At 38.9% G+C, this 24,310-nt stretch overlaps 2 protein-coding genes across 4 annotated transcripts; both read left to right on the top strand.

Annotated features, from left to right (window-relative positions):
- Positions 1 to 31: 31 nt before the first annotated feature.
- On the top strand, positions 32 to 7,474 carry wipi2 (WD repeat domain, phosphoinositide interacting 2). 2 transcript variants are annotated; one of them, XM_077734917.1, is made up of 12 exons: positions 32 to 290; positions 1,675 to 1,757; positions 1,955 to 2,124; positions 2,215 to 2,311; positions 2,750 to 2,847; positions 3,118 to 3,210; positions 3,345 to 3,415; positions 3,478 to 3,585; positions 4,104 to 4,268; positions 4,596 to 4,703; positions 4,981 to 5,075; positions 5,470 to 7,474. In XM_077734917.1, exons 1-12 carry the CDS (start codon positions 217 to 219, stop codon positions 5,580 to 5,582), a joined length of 1,275 nt encoding a protein of 424 aa, XP_077591043.1. In that variant the 5' UTR covers positions 32 to 216; the 3' UTR covers positions 5,583 to 7,474. The 2 variants fall into 2 exon arrangements, with proteins under 2 accessions (XP_077591043.1, XP_077591042.1); XM_077734916.1 differs by having other exon boundaries at positions 3,478 to 3,591.
- An 801-nt stretch (positions 7,475 to 8,275) lies between these two features.
- On the top strand, positions 8,276 to 24,186 carry smurf1 (SMAD specific E3 ubiquitin protein ligase 1). 2 transcript variants are annotated; one of them, XM_077734050.1, is made up of 18 exons: positions 8,276 to 8,551; positions 14,259 to 14,297; positions 15,351 to 15,459; positions 16,271 to 16,404; positions 16,497 to 16,562; positions 16,677 to 16,752; positions 17,535 to 17,746; positions 17,821 to 17,905; positions 18,735 to 18,881; positions 19,050 to 19,278; positions 20,015 to 20,118; positions 20,316 to 20,430; positions 20,503 to 20,681; positions 21,260 to 21,397; positions 21,720 to 21,840; positions 21,951 to 22,152; positions 22,552 to 22,627; positions 22,707 to 24,186. In XM_077734050.1, exons 1-18 carry the CDS (start codon positions 8,497 to 8,499, stop codon positions 22,804 to 22,806), a joined length of 2,187 nt encoding a protein of 728 aa, XP_077590176.1. In that variant the 5' UTR covers positions 8,276 to 8,496; the 3' UTR covers positions 22,807 to 24,186. The 2 variants fall into 2 exon arrangements, with proteins under 2 accessions (XP_077590176.1, XP_077590175.1); XM_077734049.1 differs by having other exon boundaries at positions 22,543 to 22,627.
- Positions 24,187 to 24,310: the final 124 nt, after the last annotated feature.

Here is a 24,310-nt window from a genome sequence, read left to right as displayed (position 1 = left end):
AGACAGCTCAATGGTTTTGGCTACGCGCATGCGCAATTAGGTTAAGCAGCAATTCCTCAATGAAAAACAACAACAATCCTTTTAGCATTGCTAGTGCTAGTCTGGCTAGGCAATGGTGCCTTAAATCGCAACCACAAGTCATCCTCAAACACTATCATAACCAGGCCAACTGCTTCAATTCCCCCCAGTAATTTATACGTCGATGGTGCCGGGCTCATGAACTTGGCCAGCCTAAGCGGGGACGCGGGCGGAAGCCAGCTCCTCTTCGCCAACTTTAACCAGGACAACACGTAAGCCAGGGCCGTGCCGAATGCGGGGCCGTGCGGGGAAGAACATAGCCAGGCTCCGGGCAATGTACGGTGCTCCGGTGGGCCGTTCTTTCGAGTTAGCTAGCGTCATCTTGCTTTTTGGGAGCTTTTAGGCTCGTTTGGTGGCATGACAATGCTCGACGAGGCCGCGCCTGACTGTCTTTTCTATGAATGTTAAAGCAATTACACGTTTTTTCTCGTTATCTGATTCCAAAGGTGAACCTCGCCTTATATTGGTTCTTATGCTAGGCTAACGTGATGTTGTGGTCTCCTGGTACTTTTAGCAACATGAACCACACTTCAGAATGTTCAGTATTCCACGTGTATTTAGTTAAGGGTACTGTTGCCAGCTGTTTCACTTTGTAGTTTTCCACGTTCGGTTACTTTGTATTTGTTGAGTTCGACAAAGTTTAGTGGGATGACATGTAGTAATTATTTTATTTACTTGACTCTGTTTGTGTCAGATTAGACTATTAATGTCGACGTGGCTCCCAATAACAGCTAAACGTGATCAAATGAAAGTAGACCCTTCTTCAATAAAACACTGCTAAGAAATACAGAAAATGATAGTTTCTGCACCATTAAAAACAGTACACAAAATAGGCGAGAAATTCTGATGGGTTTGTTGCGTTTTGGAACTGAACCGCTCACAAAGATCGCGGGGGGTGCTGGAGACTATCCCTGCTAACTATGCCTCCTCATACCTATGGGCAGATTAGTGTGTTCAAAAAGCATACCCTGCTTGTTTTGGGGATGTGGGAGGTACCCAGAGTACCTGGAGAAAACCCACGCAAGCCCCGGGACAATCAGCCTGGGATCAAACCCTCAACCCTAATACTGTGAGGCTCACATGCTATCGACTTGGCTGCTGGGCCGCCATCTTGCTAGTATAAAAATGAAAATATCTGCAATGTGGTATACACTGTCCATATAGTACTAAATACACATTAAAAAAACTTAACTGATACAATGATAACAACTACTATACTACTTTTGAAATGCAACCCTGTTTGTTATCCATGATTGTGTTATCACTTTTGTTTAGTCTCATAGTCTATGTTAGACTGATCCTATTTTAAATTCCGACATTCCTGTGTGGTATCTGGTGATGCTTATACTGTACCAATATTGAATTTAAAAATATGCATGCATATATTATAAAGATGTTTTTAAAAAATTGATTCTGCAATACATTCCTCTGAATCAATATTACCACTACTATTCAGCAACACCGTGCCCTGTGGTGGTTTGTATACCTGGAATGCTCAAGCTAATGATTTGACCAAGCATTTTTTAAATAACTAACAGCACTGTTGATATTTTTGATGTTGTAATGACTCATGTTTGTATTTGTGTTATTTTAAAGGTCTTTGGCTGTTGGCACCAAATCAGGATACAAGTTTTTCTCTTTGTCCACTGTGGAAAAATTGGAACACTTATATGAATGTAGTAAGTATTGTATAATTATCCTATTTATAGTTTGTAGCCATGCTACACCATTCAGACATTATTTGTATAAATATACATTATGGGTGTCTATGTCCATAGCTGCTTGTTCTCCGTTTATACTATGACTGAGTCACAAAATAACATGGAACCCAGAACCAAGTGTCTCATGAAACCTGTTGGTGTATGTGCTTGTGCAGCGGACACAGAAGATGTGTGTATTGTGGAGCGGTTGTTCTCCAGCAGCTTGGTGGCCATCGTAAGCCTGAAGGCCCCCAGGAAGCTCAAAGTCTGTCACTTCAAGAAGGGAACTGAAATCTGCAACTACTCGTACTCCAACACGATACTGGCTGTCAAGCTTAACAGACAGGTAAAGAAAAAGGTTTCAATTGTATTTCAAACCAAATTAACGAAAGATCTGCTCATATAGTCTCTTTTTTTGGTGTTGTTTCCTATACAGAGGCTGATTGTGTGTCTGGAGGAGTCGCTTTACATTCACAATATTCGAGACATGAAAGTGCTGCATACAATCAGAGAAACTCCACCCAACCCTTCAGGTTTGTCTGAAGCTTTTTTTTTCTCTTTAATGAAGTCTTTCAATGCTATTAGACATAATAGACAGATATTTATGTGGCTTTTAAAAATTGAGTTAAAACTCTTTAAATGTGTTTCCCACTGAAACATCTCCAATCGCCACCCTCCCACTTCAAATGGCATGGATGATATGTAAGACCCGTGAATGGTGGCCAATAAGATAAGACGGAAAATTCAAAAATATCTTCTATTACTATAAAGAGTAGTGCAAAATCAAAGTTTAACTTAAAACAGTTGGTGGTCATCAAATTAGAATTAGAATCAGAAAGTCACAACTTTTTAAAATGTATTATATTAATTTTACAGTCATAATATTTATAACAAAAACAACAACTTTGGTTATTTCTTTTAACCTCTAAAAGACTTGATGGTTGAATTTGATGTATTTTTGCTTCCTCTAGGGTTGTGTGCCTTGTCCATTAGTAACGACAACTGTTATCTGGCATATCCTGGCAGTTCCATGATAGGAGAAGTTCAAGTTTTTGACACAGTAAACCTGGTATGTCAACACACGGACTACGTCCCTTGCTTCTGTCTCTTACACTGTCTCTTTAGTGACCTCACTTTTCAATGAAAGTTTTAGCCGTAAATGGAGATGTACATCTTAAACATCTTGATATCCAACATTTTTTTCCATTGGTTGTTGCTAAACAGTTAAAACAAGAGAACCAAGAGAAAAATAGCATTGGACAGTGACACTATTAGTTACTGTAGAACAAACTCTTTTTATCCTGATATAACACACCCTTTTGCTACACATTTTGTCCAGCGAGCCGCAAACATGATTCCAGCCCATGACAGCCCATTAGCAGCTCTTGCATTTGATGCCAGTGGAACCAAAGTGGCCACAGCTTCAGAGAAGGTAGGACTGTCACAAAGCTCTTTCCTTTTTTTTCTTCTCCTTCACTCTTATTGCAGGATTGAGTAAATAGTGTCCTCTGGTCCCCTACCATTATTATCTCATACCACATGTCTTGTCTTTTTATATCCTTTTAGGGAACAGTCATCCGTGTCTTCTCCATCCCAGAAGGACAAAAACTCTTTGAGTTTCGACGAGGAGTCAAGAGGTGATTGATTTCACAATGGACAAAAGTGTTGCTTACTTATGAGTGTGTGTTTCTTGTCATAGGTGCGTCAGCATCTGCTCGTTGGCCTTCAGCATGGAAGGCTTATACCTGTCGGCGTCCAGCAACACAGAAACGGTTCACATCTTCAAGCTAGAAACACAAAAGGAGAAGTATGTGTACGTATTTTTTTTTAATTATGTGCTTTGCTTTTTTATTTAAAGTCACTGATGCCATAGCTTAATTACAGGACTTGAGATCACAATCGGTGACCGTTTGAATGCAAGTGAAATAGGCTTGACCAATGGGTCCTTTGAAAGCGGGACATCTCAATGTGCACATGTGCAATACTCACATTGTGGCATAATACTTTTATTATTAGAGGTCATTGTCCATAAGGTATACCTTCCTGGTTTGAAGACCGCTTCAGGTTGTCTGCTGAAATCATCTTAAACCTGTCATGCCTGATATAAATGCGCAATGGCAGCTGCTCTTTAAGTGATACATTGATCTCGGCACTACAAACGTGTACCACATATTTGTTTTAATTTGGTGCCCTTTGGTGATGTCCTGCTAAATGAAATGTGTTGGACGTCTATTCTTCCAAATCCAACCAATGAGTTAATCAAGAACTGTAAACATGCTGGACATTATTGTTATATAATTTCTAAATGTTTCTCACTGTACGTAGACCTGCAGAAGAACCCACCACATGGGGAGGATACTTGGGCAAGGTTCTGATGGCGTCAACCACCTATCTACCCTCCCAGGTCACTGAAATGTTCACACAGGGGCGAGCCTTTGCCACTGTGCGCCTGCCCTTCTGTGGCCATAAGAACATCTGTGCTTTAGCAATGTAAGTTTCTCTCTCTGCTTGTTTTTTTTTGTCCTCATTCTGGCACGAGTCTAAAAAGATAAAGCTCCTGAAGGAAAATTTAAGAAATCCACGCCATTGACTTTATCCTTTACTTGGCTATACTCTTTATTTGTAATGCATTTAACCTTTTTTGAAACATAATTGAAATCTTAAATTAAGGTTCCAGGGTCAGGAATATATATTTGTGAGTATATCAGAAAATAACATGTACTTTCAGTACATACTACGTTTTACGTAAGGCAGATAGTAAAATTAAGTGCATGATTTATTGAATCCAACATCTTATTTTGTTTTGTTTTCTTGTAGGATTCAAAAAATTCCCAGGTTGTTGGTCGCAGCAGCTGATGGCTATTTGTATCTCTACAACCTGGATCCTCAAGAAGGAGGGGAATGTACTCTCATGAAGCAACACAGGTAATACAGACGTAGTGAGATGGCACTTGGCAGCAATCACCTGACTTTTTTTTCCCCTACATTGCTAGCATAATATTGTTTTGACCCAAGTTATTTATGTGCAATTGTAATCAATATTTAATCTGTATTGTTAATGTAATAACAGTGATATATGTGTCAATTTAAGTATGGAGATCAAGTTTTAAAATTTAGTTATAGGCTTTAAATAGAAATTGGTTACTCACAACTGTAGTATAAAATTAGTAGTTTTTAATCCAAATTTTTGCTATGACCTCAGGTTAGATGGCAGCGCAGAGCCACCTAATGAGATCCTTGAACAGGGGTCACATGATCGTCCACTAGTGGCACAGACCTACAGTGCTGTCACTAAAGGTATGCCACAGTATACTTGTGCTTAAAAGCAAGGTATTTAGGTTTTTGGGACTAGAGATCGACCGATCACCGACTGGGTGATTAGCGCGTCGGTCTTAAAGCTTTGCAGTCTTGCCTGGGTTGGAATCCAGGTCTGCCCACATTTATGGATCTTGCATGTTCTCCTCAGGCATGGGTGGGTTTTCTCTGGGTACTCCGGTTTCCTCCCACATTTAAAACATTTTTAAAAAACATGCAGGGGAAGCTGATTGGACACTCTAAATTGCCCCTAGGTATGAGTGTGAGTGTGAATGGTTGTTCTTTTTTTCCTTGCTGGCCACCAATTCATGGTTTCCCCCACCTTTAGCCCGAAGTCAGCTTGCTCATTTTTGAACCCACTCTTTCAACATTTTAGGTTACTGTGAAGAGCAGGGCGCGGTGGGAGGAGCTAGCCTCGAAGAAGACCTCAACAGCTTGCGTTTGGAGGACGAGAACGAACAACCACCGCTCATCCTGGAAACTGACTGACCAAATGTACGGCCATTTGCACCAATCGGAGGGCTCCTCTGGCGCTGCTATTGACAAGTGACACGAAGGACTGGGAACAGAATCTGTGAGGGAAGGTGTCTTTTTAAAAAAAAAAAATACGAGTGCTTCGGAGCCTCTTGTTATCCGTTGTTGTTTGTCCTTTCACCTGCACCGCCGTATTTTACCTTCCTCCTTCCTTCTTGTCCTTCTTTTGCCCCAGTTTCGTCAAATGACTGCTTTGCATGTACATGTGCCAACCACTCGAACGAAAACCCAATGTGTGAGCGTGCGTGTTGGACTTTTGATTAAAATAGAAATGTAGCTGTGCTACCTAAGACACGCGCAGATGCTAGCGTTGTGTTAGAACTAGTGTTGCACCGATATTACTATCCATACCGATACGGCACTAAAATGATGTCGTCGGTATCAGGGAGTACTAAGAAATCACCCAGCTGCTGTGCAATATATACTCCAAGATTTTGTTTCCAACCTATGGTCGACCTACCCAAGATGGCTGCCACATATATTCAGTGTAAAAAGTGTAGCGGCTATCAGCTTTCCAAAGATGATGGTGTCAAATCATCCTCTGCTGTGAAATCCTTCTAATGGATTGGATATCTAGTGCTGCCAAACATGGCTAAAGGGGTTAAAAATGAAAACTTTTCTTCCTCTGGCAAAGGTGCATCCTCCCACCAATTAGTTTAACAGTAGTAGGTGTCCAATCCTTAAAATTAACATTCGCTGCCATCCCTTCTGCCACAAATGGATTGGATGTTTAGCACTGTTAATGATGGCCAATTAGAAATCACGGTCTGATCAAGCCATGATAGCACTCACTTTTATGGTCAGTGTGTAGTATATTGGGAGGGGGTAAAAAAATCATATTTTTTCAATAGAAATGTATCACTAGAGTCTCGGCATCCGCCGATACCACACAGGGACAGTATCGGGACCAAAAAAAATGGTATCTGTGCAACACAAAGCAAAACAGAACAAATAAACAAGATTCTGTAAGTGCCTCTTTGCCCTCCTATCATGTTTTCTCCTGTTTAAGATCTTTGCATTGGCTTAATAAAATCTATTTTCATTTTTCTGATCTTAACCGAGGGTGTGTACTGGACTCTCTTATCTCTATTCCTTCGTTCACTCTGAAATAACCTGCGTGCAGACACAGCGTTGGGCAAGGAGTGCACAATGTGTGTTGGAAACTGGCATGTGACAGTTGAGGCTTTTTTGCTGGTAATATGTCTGTTTTTAAAATGCTACATTTCTACAAAACGCTATCTTAGCCTGCATGATGTTGCTGTGGTACTGTGTCCACATATTGAAGACATTTTATGGATGCTGACCATTTTATATGCAGAGCAGAGAAACAACAATTTGTACATTTCTCATCATGACAGGTTACAAACTGTAAAATACTCTGCTTCAGACCATAGACTCTAGAAAGTGTCTTTACTTGATTGGTTCGCAGGTCAGGGATGTTATTTCTACTGTTGCACCGATGCCATTTTTTGCCGCCCGATACCGATTTTGATTCCAACACTCAGCTTGCATGGTATTGGTTAATGCCAAGACTGTACTGATACTATGTTTTGAAATATATACATACAAATATACTGATTTCTTTTTCTCTTAATACCAAATTACTATGTGGGAGGTCCGACAGTGGATGAACGAATGTCAAAATGTGATTTTAGAGTCTTATCGGAACCGAATCCAATGCTAGTATCGGTGCAACACTAGTTCTTTCCAATGCCATTTTGGTGAGTTAAGTAACTCAGCAAAGGTTTGCCAGGAAATCGGGAGTGTCAGGCTTTTCTATTGATTTTGTACAAAATGTGAAACATTCATTTGGAACCACAATAAAGATAATGTTGTTGTGTGATGTACTGGGATGTCTTACTCCCGACCAAACAACTATTTTATAGACTACATAAAATGAGTTCAGCGATATCAACTTGAAGATTGGCATATCATGACATCAGTAGGCGGGCCTGGTGGTGCAAGTGATTAGTGTGTCGGTCTCACAGTGGGAGACCTGGGTTCAAATCCAAGTTGGTCCACCTGTGAGGGGTCTGCATGTTTTCCATAGGCCCGTGTGGGTTTTCTCTGGGTACTACGGGTTACTCACACATTCCAAAGACATGCATGGTAGGCTGATTGGACACCCCAAATTGACCCTAGGTGTGAGTATGAGTGTGAATGGTTGTTTGTCTCGTTGTGCCCTGCGATTGGCTGGCCACCAAATCATGGACTGAAGTCAGCTAGGTTAGGCTCCAACACCCCCAAGTGGTTCAGAAACAGACCTAGATCTATATTATATATAGCATGAATATATAATATAGATCTAGGTCTATATATATAGTATATATAATATAGATCTTGGTCTATATATAGTATATATAATATAGATCTTGGTCTATATATATAGTATATATAATATAGATCTAGGTCTACATATATATCTATATTTATTAGCAGGAAGGAATTATAATTAAACGTCTTGCTAAATGTTAAATCATGACATGTTCCATGTCATAATTTATCGTGAAAAAATAAAAATATGCTATGTATACTGTCAATAAAAAATAGCCCCATCAAAAAAAAAAATTATATTGAATACTAGGGACTTCCGCGAGCACGCGCACCGCGGACGCGAGCACGTACGGCTGTACAGTTAAGACTGTGACGTCACGGCGTGCTTGAGCCTGCCCGAAAATGTTCTCCGGTGTTGTTGGATCTCGAAGAAGCTCAGGACTTGGCGAGGAAAAAATACATTCGCATCCATGAAGAACCGAAAAACCAACGGCGCGTTTGTATTCTGAAGACATTCACCATCCGACCGAGTCGTGAAACGGTCTCGTTAAGGAGATCCGAAGGGGAAGTTTGTCGGATCGCTTTTCACGGAGTGATGTCGAATCCTGGGACTCGGAGGAACGGATCCAGCATCAAAATCCGACTGACAGGTAGACAAAAAACTGAGACTAAAAGACATGGCACTGCTTTTTTAAACGTGTAACCTAGGCGCACTGCGGTCTGTGGGTTGTGGTGAATAAGCGTAAGATGACAACACTAAGTACTAGCTTTGTAGGTGTGCAGTTTGCCTTAAACGTCCGGTTTTAGTGCTGTAGTCTAGTCTGTTAGCTGCAATGCTAACCAAAGAAATAATTCACTGTTCCGTGGAACTTGTGGACGAGTCAAAAGACTATTCTTGGCCGTTGGAGTCATTGGAAACATAACCGCTTCAGAAGCATTAATACGCGATGAATTATTAACACTAGCTAACACTGTAGTTAACGTTGACCGCTAATGCTTGCTAGCGACGCCCATCAGAGGAGGGCTAACCAACCAACACCCTAACTAACACAAGGTTTAGAGTTAACCACATTTTCATCGTAGACAGTACAAACTTATCGTTATGAGCTGATTTTGACAGCGGTCTGTTCTTTTAATCATGATAACCGATTGAACTGGTAATGCTAAGACTGCAGTTGCAAAGTTATCCTTCACCGCCTTGTCCTTTTTTTTATTTGTCTTTTGGCTACTTGATTCAACCATTTATGATTGTTTTGGACGCTGAAGCTCTCCTACATAGCACATAAAGGAGTCCCTCTGATACAGGGACACAGCTGGAACAATGGCTTCTCACTGTAGCCGGTGTGACCCCACTGGGCTCCCTGGGGCCGCTATTCAAATGGAAATGTCTCTCTATGCCTCGGGACAGACTTCTCGGTCACCTGATGCCAAAACTGAGCGATCAACACCAAAGACTTGGATGATTGCACATTTAATGAAACCATTTTGCATTGTGTGGCCCGGTGGGGCAAGTGGTTAGCGCGTCGGCCAGACAGTTCTGGGGTCCTGGGTTCAAATCTAGGTCATGTCCATCATTGTGGACTTTGCATGTTCTCACTGGGCCTGCGTGGGTTTCCTCCAGGTACTCTGGTTTCCTCCTACATTCCAAAAACATGCATGATAGGCTGATTGGAGACTTTAAAATGCCCCTAGGTATGAGTGTGAGCGTGAATGGTTGTCCTTCTCCTTATGCCCTGCTGATAGGCTGGGCAGCGATTCAGGGTCTCCCCCGCCTCTGGCCCGGAGTCAGCTGGGATAGGCTCCAGCACCCCTCAGAAAATGAGGTGAGAGATTTTGCATTGTAAATAGCGGTCGAAATCTGCAGCTACATCCAGATATTATAGGATTTGCGATCAGGCACTAGTATTCATTCATTCTTTTTCTGAACCTCTTTATCCTCATTAAGGTTGCAGGGGGTGCTGGAGCCTATCCCAGCTGATTCCAAACCAGAGGTGGGGGACACCCTGAATCGGTGGTCCGGCGATTTGAACCCAGGACCCCCACTGTGAGGCCGACGTGCTAACCACTTGCCGCCTTGGCACTATTCTATATTAATACATATCAATACACGGGTCTAGAAATCCACCTATGATATTCTACAATACAAAAACAGCTATATCGGAATTGAATAATAAACCATCTCTATATTTTGCATCATTGGAGACATAGGAAATGGGTTGTCCTCACAGACTGAGATTATTACAATGAATCTTTTTGTGATTAAATCCAGCTATGCTACATAACAGCATCATTTTTGTGTGTGTTGTTTTTTACTCGTTAGCTGCCATTGACAGGTTGGGTTAAATTGGGTACACTGACCGAGAATGTTCATGTTAGAAAGTCAAGTGAAAAATATTGCTAGCAACTTATTGGTTCTATTATTAAATGGTGATGTATTTTTATAACGATCTCAATTCTTAATAGGAACATATTGCTGACTTAGAGATATCTTTCTAAGTGCAACAATACATCGATATATTATTACACCCCGAATGACAAATAAACCTTGTGCACACCCCTGGCCAAAGATGCCACAGAAACGTATAAGGTAAGTATGGACTTTTGTCAATCATTAACTCTGGCTGTTGTCATTTTGCTGCCAACATCCTATTTCGTGTGGATTGTCCATGTATCGCTGTCAAAAATGACAACCAAAGGGTTAATTGCTCTGGTTATTGCTTTATTGCTATGGATTGTTGAACAAAGATGCATTACTTGTAGTTAATGTTATGCATTATTTTTTCTTAGGTCACTGGCTGAGATGCAATTGTTCATATGTATTATCCAAATACAGTACATGTGACTGTTCAGGGGGAAAAATAATTCAACTTTTGGTAAATTCTTGTTTTAAATGTAGGATATTGCTTCTGATTGTCTTCAGGTCCGCAGAGAAGTTCCCACTTTTCGACCACTGAATCTAACACAAAAAATACATAGCAAAAGGACAGAGAGGTGCACCCAATAATATTTCTGAAGTTTTGCTATTAATGCCCCATGGTGGTGAAATAAGCTTATTCAATTCGATTATTGTTGCCACTATATATTAAATATGCTCTCTCACAAATAGGTTTCTCTAAAGTATGGATGTATCCTTACTGGAATTTTGTATCCAGATATTGCAGAAGTATTGATATTTAGGTTTTTTTTTCAGATTTCACAAGAAATTCATTGTCATCATTGGTTGAATTTCATTTTGCACTACTCCTGTTATAATGAGGCTATTTTTTTCATTTTGTGAGATCCCCAAATTATTTTGACTGGGAAGAGCAAATGCATGAATGTTTACTTAGCCATGCCAGTTGAGTATTGTTTTTCTGGTATTGATTTTCAAGTGTAAAATGTTCTAAATCAGTAATCTAATTATACAAACTATACATCATTAATGGGCACCCAGCATTTAATGTTTAAATGAACATTATTTTTAAGGCAGTATAATGAATGAAAGTACGGAAATAACACGCAAAATTTAGTTAAATGAACTGAAGTTGGATTCTCATCCAGATATGCCCGATTGATAGAAAAAAAGTGCCTTAAAAAGTGTTTGGTGTGTGTGTGTGATAGAGACAGACACCCATAAGTTCTGCTTGAATGCAAACAAAGGTTATAGCCCCTGACTCGATCCCACCCTTCCAGGTATGAGGGGAATTCTAATTGGCGGAGGAATGTGTGTTGAACCAATGGAAGTAGTATATAATACTTTTTTTTAATGGCTTTGGATGTGTTTTTGTTGAGTCTGTCAGGCTGAGGGGATGTTTGGCCTGCATTATTAGCACAAGGCTTGTGGGCCTGTGGCAGTGAGAAGCACACAAAGAACTGGGCCCTTCTGACTTTGTTACATACTGTATTTGACCCACCGTTTACTGTTGTCGCCTACGTTAGTTTTACTTATTTTTTGTTATATTTTATATTGATTTTGCATTCACTCCTGATGAAAAGATAAAACTCCTGAAATGAGACTAGGGTACTCTTGAAATGGGGTCGACAGAGGTTGGCAACTTTGCAAAACCAATAGACAGCGACCCAAAATCAACTGGAAGTGACCAACAAATGCCCTAAAATGAACAGGCACAAAAAACAAGGACAATAAATAAGTCATGACCCCAAATTCATTCATTGATTCCAATCCAATTGATTTAAACAGATAGGGTTGGCTGTAGTAGCTCGTTTTTCCATTTACTACATTTAATTTTTGACTGGGCAAAACAGTCAAAATAATTTAACATATTGGGCCAACAATGGCCGCCAATTCAAAAATATCCTCTCCTACTATGAAGCGTATTGCAAAATCAAAGTTACCCCCTGACTGCATAATCTGGTCAACTGTGAGAGAGCAAAAACTAATAACTGAGTATCAATACTTTGGCAATCGAATATTGTATTCGGATACAGCGTTTCGGTATCAATACATGAGGTTGCCATACTAGAGTACCACAGAATCCATATTAAAATACATATGACATTGGCATTGTAATGTGAAATTGGTGAATATTTAGGTCAAAAACCTGCAGAGGGTCTTTAGATCAAAGGTAGCACAAAGGATTGTTTTGTCTAATAAAGGAGGAAGTTTGTAGGCTTACGACGCAAAACATTGTTGGCTGAGAGTTTGCTTGCTCAGGCGGCACGTGCTGCTTGGATTTTGATGAAAAGTATTTGCCTTGTCCACTTTTTGGCTCATTCAACACGGGAGAGTCAGAAGATTGAGTAGGAAAGTAAGAGATAAGGTAAAAATATCAATAATTACAAGTTTAAGAGTTTAGGAGTGAATAAATAGAAATCACATCAAGTACCTTGTGGATGAAGAAAGAGAAGACAATGTTTAGTAGGGAACCTAAGTACTTCTAATACTCCTAAATCCTCCTCTCACGGCCCTTCCCCAGCCTGCAACATGTGCACAAATGTACACAGAATTTGTTGTTTAAAAGAGAAGCACATAAATTTGAGTAATGCATATTTTTGTCTGTTTGTTTGAATCCAATCTCATTGTTTAGATGCAAATAATTTTAATTCATTAGTTATTATTTTTTCCCCCTACTAATCCTACAGTAAGTAATGACAGTTCCTCATAAAAGCCAACCTAAAACACAATAGGGAGGTCAAAATATCAATACAGAAATGTGTTTATCCATATACAAGGATGATATTTGATTGGATAAAGTATTAACACACAGTTGTTTGCTTTTGCACTACCGCATTGCCAGAAATTGTTTGTCAAGGGATAAATATGATTTTGCACTACTCCTGTTAGTAATGAGGGATATTTCTGCATTTCCCTTGTTTACTGTTTGCCGTTGAAGGCACAAAATGGATTAGTGCATACCATTTAAACTTTTACAAAAAAATAAATAAGATAAGAATAGAATAGAGCATGTAATTTGAGTACCAAAAAAGGATATTGAGACCACAGTGGCACATGGAGACAGTAGAACTCACTTTTGTCAATCTCACTCTTCTGATGTTTCCCTGAAGAGCGGTTGAAAAGGATTCTTGCCCTGCTGCTGCTTCCCGCCAGTTCTCAGGTTCTCTAGAAAAGAACAAGTTTGAATGCCAAAGGGGAAAAATAGCAGTGGGGAAGTGGAGAACCAATAGAGTGACTGTTTTGTATGTGCATGTCTGTCTTTACCAAGCATGACCTTGGCAGAAAGTGGAATTTCCTGGAAGGGCCTTGGCTGTCACACATTTAAGTGCCACAAAGACTAAAAGTTTGAAAAGAGATGAAGTAAAAGGGGAGGGAGAAAGTATGGCAGACGTTTGAGGGTAGATAAATGAAATGTGATTCTATTTGTTTCGTAGTGGCAGTGATGTTTTACTGTGGAATGTGTGAGTCAAGGGAAAGGGGAAAGATATCTTGCAGCCATTCTCCGTGGGTTATTCACAGGAAGTAGATGAGGACACAGCAGACATATTTCAGCCACCACAGTCACCACATCCTAAACCTGCAGTCGACTGAATTCCTTAACGGATGTCTGGGCCAAACTAAAGCATTCCACATTTTTAATTGGAGCCATGGGACAATATAACATTGCAGGTGGTGTAACAAATCAATTGGTCAGTCAATAAATGATGAGATTGCTCTGCCACAATGTGGCCATTTTTCACGTATAGTATCTACTTATGCGTTGTATAAAATTTTGAAGAAATTAAAGGTTCATCCCACTCTTATTGTGGGTGTCTGAATGGGTGTATTTACTGTCATCCCGAAACACGCCTTTGCTTCTGCATTATTTATAAATGTTTGGTATTGTGGCAACCTACACAATGTGAAATTATCTCTTGGTGTGCGTGCTCCATATTTATGATCTTCTGTCTCTGTATTTGCAGTATTATGTGCCAAGAACCTCGCAAAGAAAGACTTCTTTCGTAAGTTGTTCTTTTGTTTTGCATATACTACATTGAGTTTATTTCATGATGACGTCTGTAGAGCATAAGTCGATTCAATGGGACTCTTTGTCCAGTATTATGCTTTCATTTGGTAGCTAATAAGTTAGATCAGATATTCTTAACCTTTTAATCGGCACCTATTTTGACTTAATGGATGGGAGGGGGAAAATGATTGGATGACCATTCTAAGACTTTCTTTCAGTTTAATTGGAGGGGAAAAAACATATTTTACAAATTATTTGGATGTATTTCTGGTTTTCTCATTTTCATTTTCATTTTTGTTGTTTATTAGTTAGTTTTTTTATCGTAAAAAATATATATATAAACGATGATTATGAATGATCAAATTATATAGTCATAATTTAGAACTAGCCTTCACAAATATGGACATCACATTTTGGGTCATGTTTCTCATACTTGTCGTATCATAAATGTTAATATTGTGGCCGACATGAACCAAAATATGGTTGCTTATGTGGACGTCAGTTCTTTATTATTATTATTTTAATCTCCCTAAAAGGTCACTTGCCCGTTAAAGAATTTAAGCATGATAAAGTGACATGAATACTCATTGAAATCTTTAAAATGACAAATTAAGCCTAATTGTATTGTTTAATTTTTTTTCAATTCTGTTAACTGGATTCAGAAAAATGAGGATGTATTTTTTTACTTCTAATACTTTTACTCAAGGATGCCTGAATTTGTATTTGAAAAATATAGATAAAGCATTGGAGGAGTACATAAAAATTATTCAATTTAAAATACAGCAACAAATGAGAAGGTTCAGAAAAAAATCCTTAAAAAAAATATATAGTTATATAAATAAATATAAATAAAATGAACAATACAATTAACTAGTGTCTTCTGTGCATTTAAGCACTAAATTGGCTCAAATATACTTTTTAGGAATTTAACTTTGGCTGTTTAATTTTGGTCACAATGGTATTGTTTTGACAGCTAATTGTTATATTAGACAAAACATTTGAGAAATAATAGGTTGAATGCTCACATTTGTGGATGTTGTGCACCAAGGTCTACCAGATCCTTTTGCCAAGGTTGTGGTAGACGGATCAGGTCAATGCCACTCGACAGACACAGTCAAGAGCACACTGGACCCCAAATGGAATCAGCACTACGACCTGTAAGTGTAATTCTGCCTATTCACAAGAATTCTTACAGTTTGTGCCTCAGCTACCTGCACTTGCCATCTGCTAGTTCTGCTTTGAAAATTACTTGATTCTATTTCATTTGTCACCCATGGTTGTGGTATATAAATGGGTTTCAGTAGTTTTTTCACTCATGTTAAATTGGTGATGTTATGTTGGATTTTTTTTGTTCAGGGTATGACTCAAAAAAAATGGCATCATATTTGTTAGTTCATAACCTGTTGACACATCCCAATACAATCCAAAACCCATGATGACAATGATCTCACAATTAGCAATACATGGGTCAGGAAATGAATTTGAGAGAAGAAAAACAAGCTGCTACATCCCAATTTTTACATTGTTGGGTAAACTTTTTGCCCAAAAAATTAGTCTTCCTCACCAGTACGCGAATATTTCAATGCAGCATTTCTGCAAATACTTACTATTCTTTATTATTTCATCATGCTTGTAAATAAATGGTTATCTTTCTTAACATATTGATGACCATTGACAACAATGTCCAATTAATTCATTTAAACTGTGAGGATTGGCTATAATGCTCATATTTGAGCGCCATTGACAGCGATAGATGTCCATTTCAGTCAGTCGGTTACCAAACATTATTCCAGTGGATGATTTTGGTAGATAACTGTTGGTTCCTTTATTAAACAGTAACATCTTTATAAAAGGATTTTTGCAGGGGTATATCCATGACCTACTGGGCTACAAAATAACATGATATCTCACCATACCAATAGATATATTGTCACACCTTTAATATTTTTTTAAACATTTTTCTTTCAGCTATATTGGAAAGGCCGACTCAATCACCATCAGCATATGGAACCACAAGAAAATCCATAAACGGCAGGGAGCAGGCTTTTTGGGCTGCATTAGACTTCTTTCAAATGCTATCAGCAGACTAAAAGACACAGGATGTGAGCTATTTGGTCTCTTCACAATGCTGTTTGTAGTCACTCTATCCACGCAAGAAAAAAAATGCAATTTGTCTACTTTGTGCTCTCTTTAGACCAGCGGCTAGACCTTTGTAAACTGAACCCCTCAGACAGTGATGCAGTGAGGGGGCAAATTGTAGGTGAGGCTACTACACACAAAGTGCTTTTCCACCTAGGTGTACGTCCTTATGTGCAGCCATCCCAAAATATTCTTTGGCTGACATTTAAAATACATTTTCCTTTCTTTTATCAAGTGAGCTTACAGACACGAGACCGCATAGGTAGTGGAGGACCTGTGGTGGACTGTCGAGGTCTGTTGGAAAATGATGGGTGAGTTTGCATCCAAATGCTCTCAGTATGACTTACTATATCATACTAGGTGGGTATTATGAATAAATGCAAAGGGATGCTTTGTTCTTTCTCTAGAAGCTCACTTCCTATAGATTTAAATGCAAACATTCATCCGCCGCTCCAGGTAAAATGATCTAGCACCATTATTGGCAGGCAACGATTGACCCATGGAAGAGCAAAGCATCACCATGCAATTTCTCCTGAAATTACATATCTACCTTATTTTCTGGACTATAATTTGCAAGGTTTTTTAATAGTTTGGATGGGGGTGTGATTGTTATTATATTATTTCACATGTTATTTTTACACTGAGGGGCAATGGTTTGCAACAGGCATGTGATGATCATTTCAACATTGGCGATGAGTGGACTTCTGGCTTCTCCTCTCAGAGGTCGTCACGGCGAAGCTAAATAATCCCGTGTAAATTATAAAAACAATTGGGAAAGGAATAATAAAAGAAAAAAATAATTGTAATGACTTTCTTTTAAAACTTTTTTTTGTAAAACCTTACATTCAACCTGTTGTTGCCTCTGTTATGTTTATTATATATTTTTTCTTTTTAATGCCTTTCAAGATAACATTTCCCTGTTTTGGAATTTATTAAATTAAATTCCCCTAAAAATGCAATCCATATTTCACTGTGACATATAGTCCAAAACATATGGCATTTATTTGTCAAATGTGACTGCTATTTTGGGTATTTTTAGGTTGTGATATTTTGTGAATATTTGTGGGGTTTTTTGTGCTATTTTTTTATATAGGCCCGTATTAGAGGGGTGTTTCAGTGAAGAGCCACTGCCTTATTCTGATCCCACTGGTGCCGCGGGTGGTGGGAATTGCCGTCTCGACTCACCTAGTCAAGATAATCGTCTTCAATCCCAGCGCATCCGAACCCAGGATTCCCGAGGCCATGGCCACACCCCTCAAAACAGACCCCATGGGAACCAACCGCCTGACTTACCCGAAGGATATGGTCAGACATTTCTAACTAGGTCACTACATCAACAGTCAAATGATCTGACCATTAATGTTCTTTTGTTTTTACAGAGCAAAGAACAACAGTGCAGGGTCAGGTGTACTTCCTTCACACACAGACTGGCGTTAGCACCTGGCATGACCCTCGGATACCAAGGTAACATTCCCATAAAGAAATATTCATATTCCAAACATTTTTTTGACAGGGTGATCTCTATAGTTCAAATGTGGCACTTTACCTTTGGACTTTTCGCATGAATTGGAGATCACTTATGTCCAAATTAGACTAATGGTGGCTGTTTTTGAAATGAATTGGACATCTAATAAGGATTAAGTTGATTTCTTTTAACAGAAAAAGAGGAAAAAGAAATCAACCCCCTGCCAAAATGGCCTCAGTGCAGCCATATTGGTCGAGGCGACGACGTTCCCAACAAAGTTAATGTGTGGATTTTAAAATAAGGCCTTACTATATTTTTCTCTTCACAATTTTTTTAAATAATATTTGAACAATGTCAAAGCATCTGCTATTTACTGAATGGCCACCATGATAGGCGGTAGACATTAAATCTATTTGAAATGGCAGGCCTGGCAGCGAATGAACGTTCAAAAAAATTATTGGACCTCTATCATCCTCTTGAAAAGGGCAAGTGCTGCTTTTTTCATGGCAGCTGTAGTAGATGAAGCCCATATTGAGTAGACTAACCGGCAGTTTGAAACTATATCTGGAAGAGTACTTATTAAGCAGCATCGGCACGTTATTTTGTAGTACAACAACAGAACCTGATACGTCATTGTAGTGCTTGTGTATCGACATTGGGGCAATACTAGTAATTGGAAAAATGAGCAATCATGAATCAAATTGTCCCTTTCTAATACTTCTTTGCAAATCCTTTATAGTCAGAGATTTTCTTGAAGGTGTAAAAGATTTTGTTTGAGTTTGGTTTCTACTATCATGAAAGTAATATGATTGCATTTTACTGGTAAAGGGACCTGGCCAGTGTAAGCTGTGAGGAGCTTGGTCCATTGCCAGTGGGCTGGGAAGTCCGAAGCACAGTGTCGGGACGCATTTACTTCGTGGACCACAACAACAGAACCACACAGTTCACAGACCCTCGTTTACATACCATCATCAGGTACAAGTGTATTCAAAATACTCCCCAAACACTAATACAAAACATGAGTAGTTTCAACACTAATCTGTTATGCTGAACTGTCAATGGATCTACTGAATCTGTGTTTTTTATGGACATATGGGCTTATAGTAGATTTTTCCTCCACCTTTTGTGTCTCCCCACCTTCAGCCAACAAACTCAAGTAAAAGAGTCATCACAAGTCCCCCAAATGGATGTAGGAGTTGAAGAAGGTGGATTTGGAGGAACAGGTGGTGGTGTCGGAGGGGATGGTGACGTGGCAGCACGTTATGAGAGAGATTTGGTTCACAAGTTGAAGCTTCTGCGCCACGAGCTCTCCTTGCAGCAGCCACAAGCTGGTCATTGTCGTATCGAGGTGTCCCGGGAGGAGATTTTTGAGGTGAGCACCATTGCTCTTTATTGAAAACGATTGTTTATTCCCGGTCAAAATGGATTAGATGACCAGTAGAAACTTAAATTGCACTTCTCATATTCAACACTAGATAGAGCTAGATGCTTAAATAGTATTTTCCATTTACTCGGGGATCTAAACTTTACATGATGTAAAGAAAGTAGGAAATTTCTGTTGGTCAGTGATACCAGTAATAGTAGTACTCATAAGTATTACCTTTATGGGATATTACATATATAAAGAAGGTAAATAAGATCTTAAAAATGATGACACTGCACCCATTTCTACCCACCATTTTAATACAAAGACAATAATGGCCTCATATTTCAGGCAAGCTATCCCTTACTTTCCTAATCTTAACTCTATTTTCAAAGCACTCCTATCATTTTAAAGATTTAGAGAATGTATAATAAAATTTTACACAAATACGCAAAAAAACAGTAAAGTTAAAAAATGCAGAAAGTAACAAATTCAAAGTATATTTAATAAGCCTTTTTAAATGGAAGAAAAAAGTAACTAAAGAAATTAGTCTTGCTCATAGCTACAAAAATAAAGGCTATTGTGATAGTTCAGTGCAACGGCAAAAGGTTTAGCCAGCTATTTCTACATTTTACATGGATAAATATTAGTGCTATATAAAAAAGGGTGCCATGTTTAATAAATACAAGTTGAGAATTTTCAAGTTACCCTGTATATCAATTCATCTAAATACCTCATGTTTTAGGAGTCATATCGGCAGATTATGAAGATGAGGCCCAAGGATTTGAAGAAGCGTCTCATGGTTAAATTCAGAGGAGAGGAGGGCCTGGATTATGGTGGCGTAGCAAGGTGATTCTTAATCCATTGTAAATTTGAAAGCAATGTACTTGTGGTTACTGATATTGCAAGTAATACGTAGTAAATTAAACAAGTGAGTGCCTATGACTGCTTGAATGATCAAACTCACATCAAATAGTGGTTTTCTTTCATTTTGTTTTCTTTGTGTGAAACTGACCTCAATAATGTTGTTTGTCTGCTTTTTGTAGAGAATGGCTGTACCTACTGTGTCATGAAATGTTGAACCCTTATTACGGCCTGTTCCAGTACTCCACAGACAATATTTACACGTTACAGATCAACCCCGACTCCTCCATTAACCCTGTAGGTACTCAATAATAATAACATACAGGAATCTACAATTAATTTATTTGTATGCTTTTGTGCATATGTCAGGACCACCTATCATATTTCCACTTTGTGGGACGTGTAATGGGACTGGCAGTTTTTCATGGTCACTACATCAATGGGAGCTTCACACTGCCCTTCTACAAACAGCTGCTAGGAAAGCCCATTCAGCTCAATGACCTGGAGACCACCGATCCAGAGTTGCATAAGAGTCTTGTCTGGATTTTGTAAGTTAGAGCACCTGCACACAAGTCACCTAGACAAAACTTCTTATTACAGACTTCATTTTGGTACATTTGTCACACACACACTTGATATTATATGCAGAATAAAACCATAATCCAAATCAGTAAAAGGAATGGGATCAGTACAATATAGTACATCAACAAAGCCTTGCTATCAATTCATTATTAAAGTTGGCTGTATCAACAGTTATCCATAAAAACATAACATTATCAGTATGGATGAAGTAATTGGAAAAGTAAAGTAGATGGTTCATTCTATGCAAATTCCCCTAAAATGTTGGTATTTCTACTATTACATTTGATGGGTTTTTTAAAATTTTCTCTTTTAAGGGGTCAAAATTTACCAAATTGTCCCAGTCTGAGTACTGTATAAATTACAGGCATTTTCTGAACGCCACACATGGGTTTTTTTAATTTGATTTGCTTATTATTTTTTATATTATTTCTTAAAAATCAGGGACGGAAGATTAGGTTAAATTCACTGGCTGTATTGCCATGGCTTAACCTACATGCTATTTTGTTATTACACTGATTATACCAACATTATGTTGTGTCTGCAGAGAAAACGACATCACTTCTGTCCTCGACCACACATTCTGCGTGGAGCATAATGCCTTTGGAAAGTTCTTACAACATGAACTCAAGCCTAATGGCCGTAACATCCCGGTCACTGAGGAGAACAAGAAGGAGTATGTAAGGTAATGAATCATTACTAATAATAGTGTGAAGATATCTTATGATGATGTCTACTTTCTGCTCAGACCTCAACCAAAATGTTGATTTTAATACTTCACTTTTACATTGACGATGTTGATTTAAAAAAATGGACCATGGCATAAAACAAAAAGGTTTAAGGACTGCAGAATTCTGCAGAAAATGTAACTATGATGTAATTGATTAATTTGAACTCAACCACAAACATGAAAGAGCCATTAAATCTAATTCTTACTTGCCATAGTCTATGAAAATTGATAACATTATTCAGAAATATGTATTCAACATGTTGACTATTCTCTTTAGGCTTTATGTGAACTGGAGGTTTATGCGAGGAATCGAAGCCCAGTTTTTGGCTCTTCAGAAAGGATTTAGTGAACTTATCCCGCAACATCTCCTAAAACCTTTCGACCATAAGGAACTTGAGGTACACTCTTTTTACCTACTACGGTTAACACTTTGTTCTGCTGGATGTTGAACCAGTGTTCTTTTTCATTCAATTTATCATTCATTTCTTCCTCGGATTCCCTTGATTAGCTGATTATCGGCGGATTGGGGAAAATCGACCTAGCTGACTGGAAGACCAACACGCGGCTGAAGCACTGCACAAGTGAGAGCAATGTGGTGCGGTGGTTCTGGCAGGCGGTGGAGGCTTTCAGTGAGGAGAGGAGAGGACGCCTGTTGCAGTTTGTCACAGGCTCCACCCGCGTCCCGTTACAGGGCTTCAAAGCACTGCAGGGTGGGTCATGTACTGATTCAGCAGTACACACACACACATACAAACTTTTCTTATTTCACTGTCATATTTTAGTGAACATTAATCCCCCGAAAATTGCGGCTTTAACTTTTACAGCTTCACTACATTTTTTAATATATATTTTTTATTTTTTAAATAGTGTGACCCTACTTCACGGATTTTCGTTTATCGCGGCCAAGTCTGGTCTACATTAACCCCAATCCCGATGGGTTATTGTATATTAGAAATGTAATGCATGAATGTAACATACATACATTTTATGGCATCAGCAATGTGAAACTGTAAAATGGTTAACTAATGTAATGAAGCAATCTTTAATGTTGGTCTGTGTATCAGAATAGAGCAGTGATAACTAGAATGTATGTGTGTAAGGTTCTACAGGTTCTGCAGGACCAAGACTCTTTACTATCCATTTGATAGACGCCAACACTGACAACCTGCCCAAGGCGCACACATGGTAAAGACACAACAAATGCCTTTTTTTATTCAGAGACAAGTCCAGGTTGCTTTCTCTAATCATGCTTTCCTTTGTCTAGTTTTAACAGGATAGACATCCCACCCTACGAGTCTTATGAGAAACTTTATGAGAAACTGCTGACTGCCGTGGAGGAGACGTGTGGCTTCGCTGTCGAGTGAAAGCCCTTTCTGACCAAACCGACGTAGTCCCAGTTGTTCTTGCACTCACATTTGACTCTTTGACTTTTTTTAAACGTACACAACATGCACAGAACGTTCACACTGGGGGGGTGGGCCAAGGGGGGCACGCAAGACAAGAACACAGATGGCCGCCGTCGCGCAATGTGTCGGCAGATGTGGAGGAAGCACAGCGAAGAAGTCAAATGAAAGAAAAAGTATTTTAACAATTTTTCAAATGTTTTGAAGAAGCATTTTTACCTTTTTTGGGTTTAACAAGCTATGATGTCAATACCTTGGAATGTCAACAGCCACATCATCACGAGCCTGCGAGCAGACACGGTGCAATGATGTCTGGATCAAGTGCAAAGCCGAGGCTGACTTTCTATGTGTGACGTCCTGATTGACTGACTCTTACTCAGCCGTTCACTTTTGACCACTGTTGCGTATTCGAATGTGTCTACGAACGTGTGTTGTTGCATGTGAAGCAGCGTGGCGAGGTGGACAAGGTGTGCCACCACCCACTCGTTACGCATTGACACGATCAAAATGAGCCTGCTCCTCTGTCTGATTTACTTTGCCTGTTCTGTTTGTTCGTACCCGCGACCACTCTGATCAAGTGATCTTTTTTTTTTTATTTATTACTAAGTGATTACTGACCAAGCTGCTAAACGCTCCGCAAAGAGCTCTCACTAATCTGTTCATCCCTTCGCACAGATTTGATGGGTCAATTCACTTCCAATTCAAGTAATCCACAAAGTGGGTTTTGATTAAATTCTTTACCTTTTTAACATGCATTATGATGCAATTATTTCTCTGAGTGTATGTAAACTATAAATGCAAATGGTATGTGCATTGAGGTGAAAGGGATCGACCATCGAAGGAAGCCTTTATTTGAAAAGGGGGTCATAGATAGACTATCTAAATGGGCTATGACAATGTTAAAAGTTAGCTCCAGGAAAGTTAAATTTGACCGGTTTAATTAAAGCTCAAGCATTTCATTTGTTTTAATGAAAATTTAAAGGATAGTCCCATTAGCAGCCCTGATGTTTGTTTATCTGTCCAGCTTCTTTTTTTTCCCTCCCTTGTCGACTAGTCGTCAACCTCAAGGCAGCCATGAATGAACAAGCGCTCTTTACCATTATTAGTCCTCCACAGATGTGAATGAATTGAAAAATCTTAACTCTTGAGTGGAAAATATTGGGCTTTACTGTAGATTGATGACTGTTAAGCAGAATAGTTTCAATCTGCATTTTTTTAGGTTCTGAGTTCACTGTGTAATGATGCAAGAGCATTGGAACTTACTATGTACTAAAACATCTATGGAGAAAATACAGTGTAAATAAGATTATATGAGAAGAAATTAAATTCAAAATAATAAGATCTATTGTGTGATTTTTTGTACTTTGTCTTCTGTGAAAGTTTGATTATTTTTTTCATATGATGGCTGTGTACAAATGAGTTCTGAAATTGAGTTACAAATTCAAACTGGTAAATAAAACACACA

Source organism: Stigmatopora nigra, chromosome 15 (genome assembly GCF_051989575.1).
Source record: "Stigmatopora nigra isolate UIUO_SnigA chromosome 15, RoL_Snig_1.1, whole genome shotgun sequence".
Taxonomy (NCBI): Eukaryota; Metazoa; Chordata; class Actinopteri; order Syngnathiformes; family Syngnathidae; genus Stigmatopora; species Stigmatopora nigra.
The sequence above is the reverse complement of the archived record's forward strand: the minus strand, read 5'-3'. Positions and strand labels throughout refer to the sequence as shown.

Bases quoted from the DNA above. Each gene is read 5' to 3' on its own strand.
- wipi2 (XM_077734916.1), top strand. From the start codon at position 217: ATGAACTTGGCCAGCCTAAGCGGGGACGCGGGCGGAAGCCAGCTCCTC. The intron at 2,312-2,749 runs GTTTGTCTGAAG...TGCTTCCTCTAG, and splicing joins AACTCCACCCAACCCTTCAG to GGTTGTGTGCCTTGTCCATT. The intron at 3,211-3,344 runs GTAGGACTGTCA...ATATCCTTTTAG, and splicing joins TGGCCACAGCTTCAGAGAAG to GGAACAGTCATCCGTGTCTT.
- smurf1 (XM_077734049.1), top strand. From the start codon at position 8,497: ATGTCGAATCCTGGGACTCGGAGGAACGGATCCAGCATCAAAATCCGA. The intron at 8,552-14,258 runs GTAGACAAAAAA...CTGTATTTGCAG, and splicing joins CATCAAAATCCGACTGACAG to TATTATGTGCCAAGAACCTC. The intron at 21,841-21,950 runs GTACACTCTTTT...TCCCTTGATTAG, and splicing joins TCGACCATAAGGAACTTGAG to CTGATTATCGGCGGATTGGG.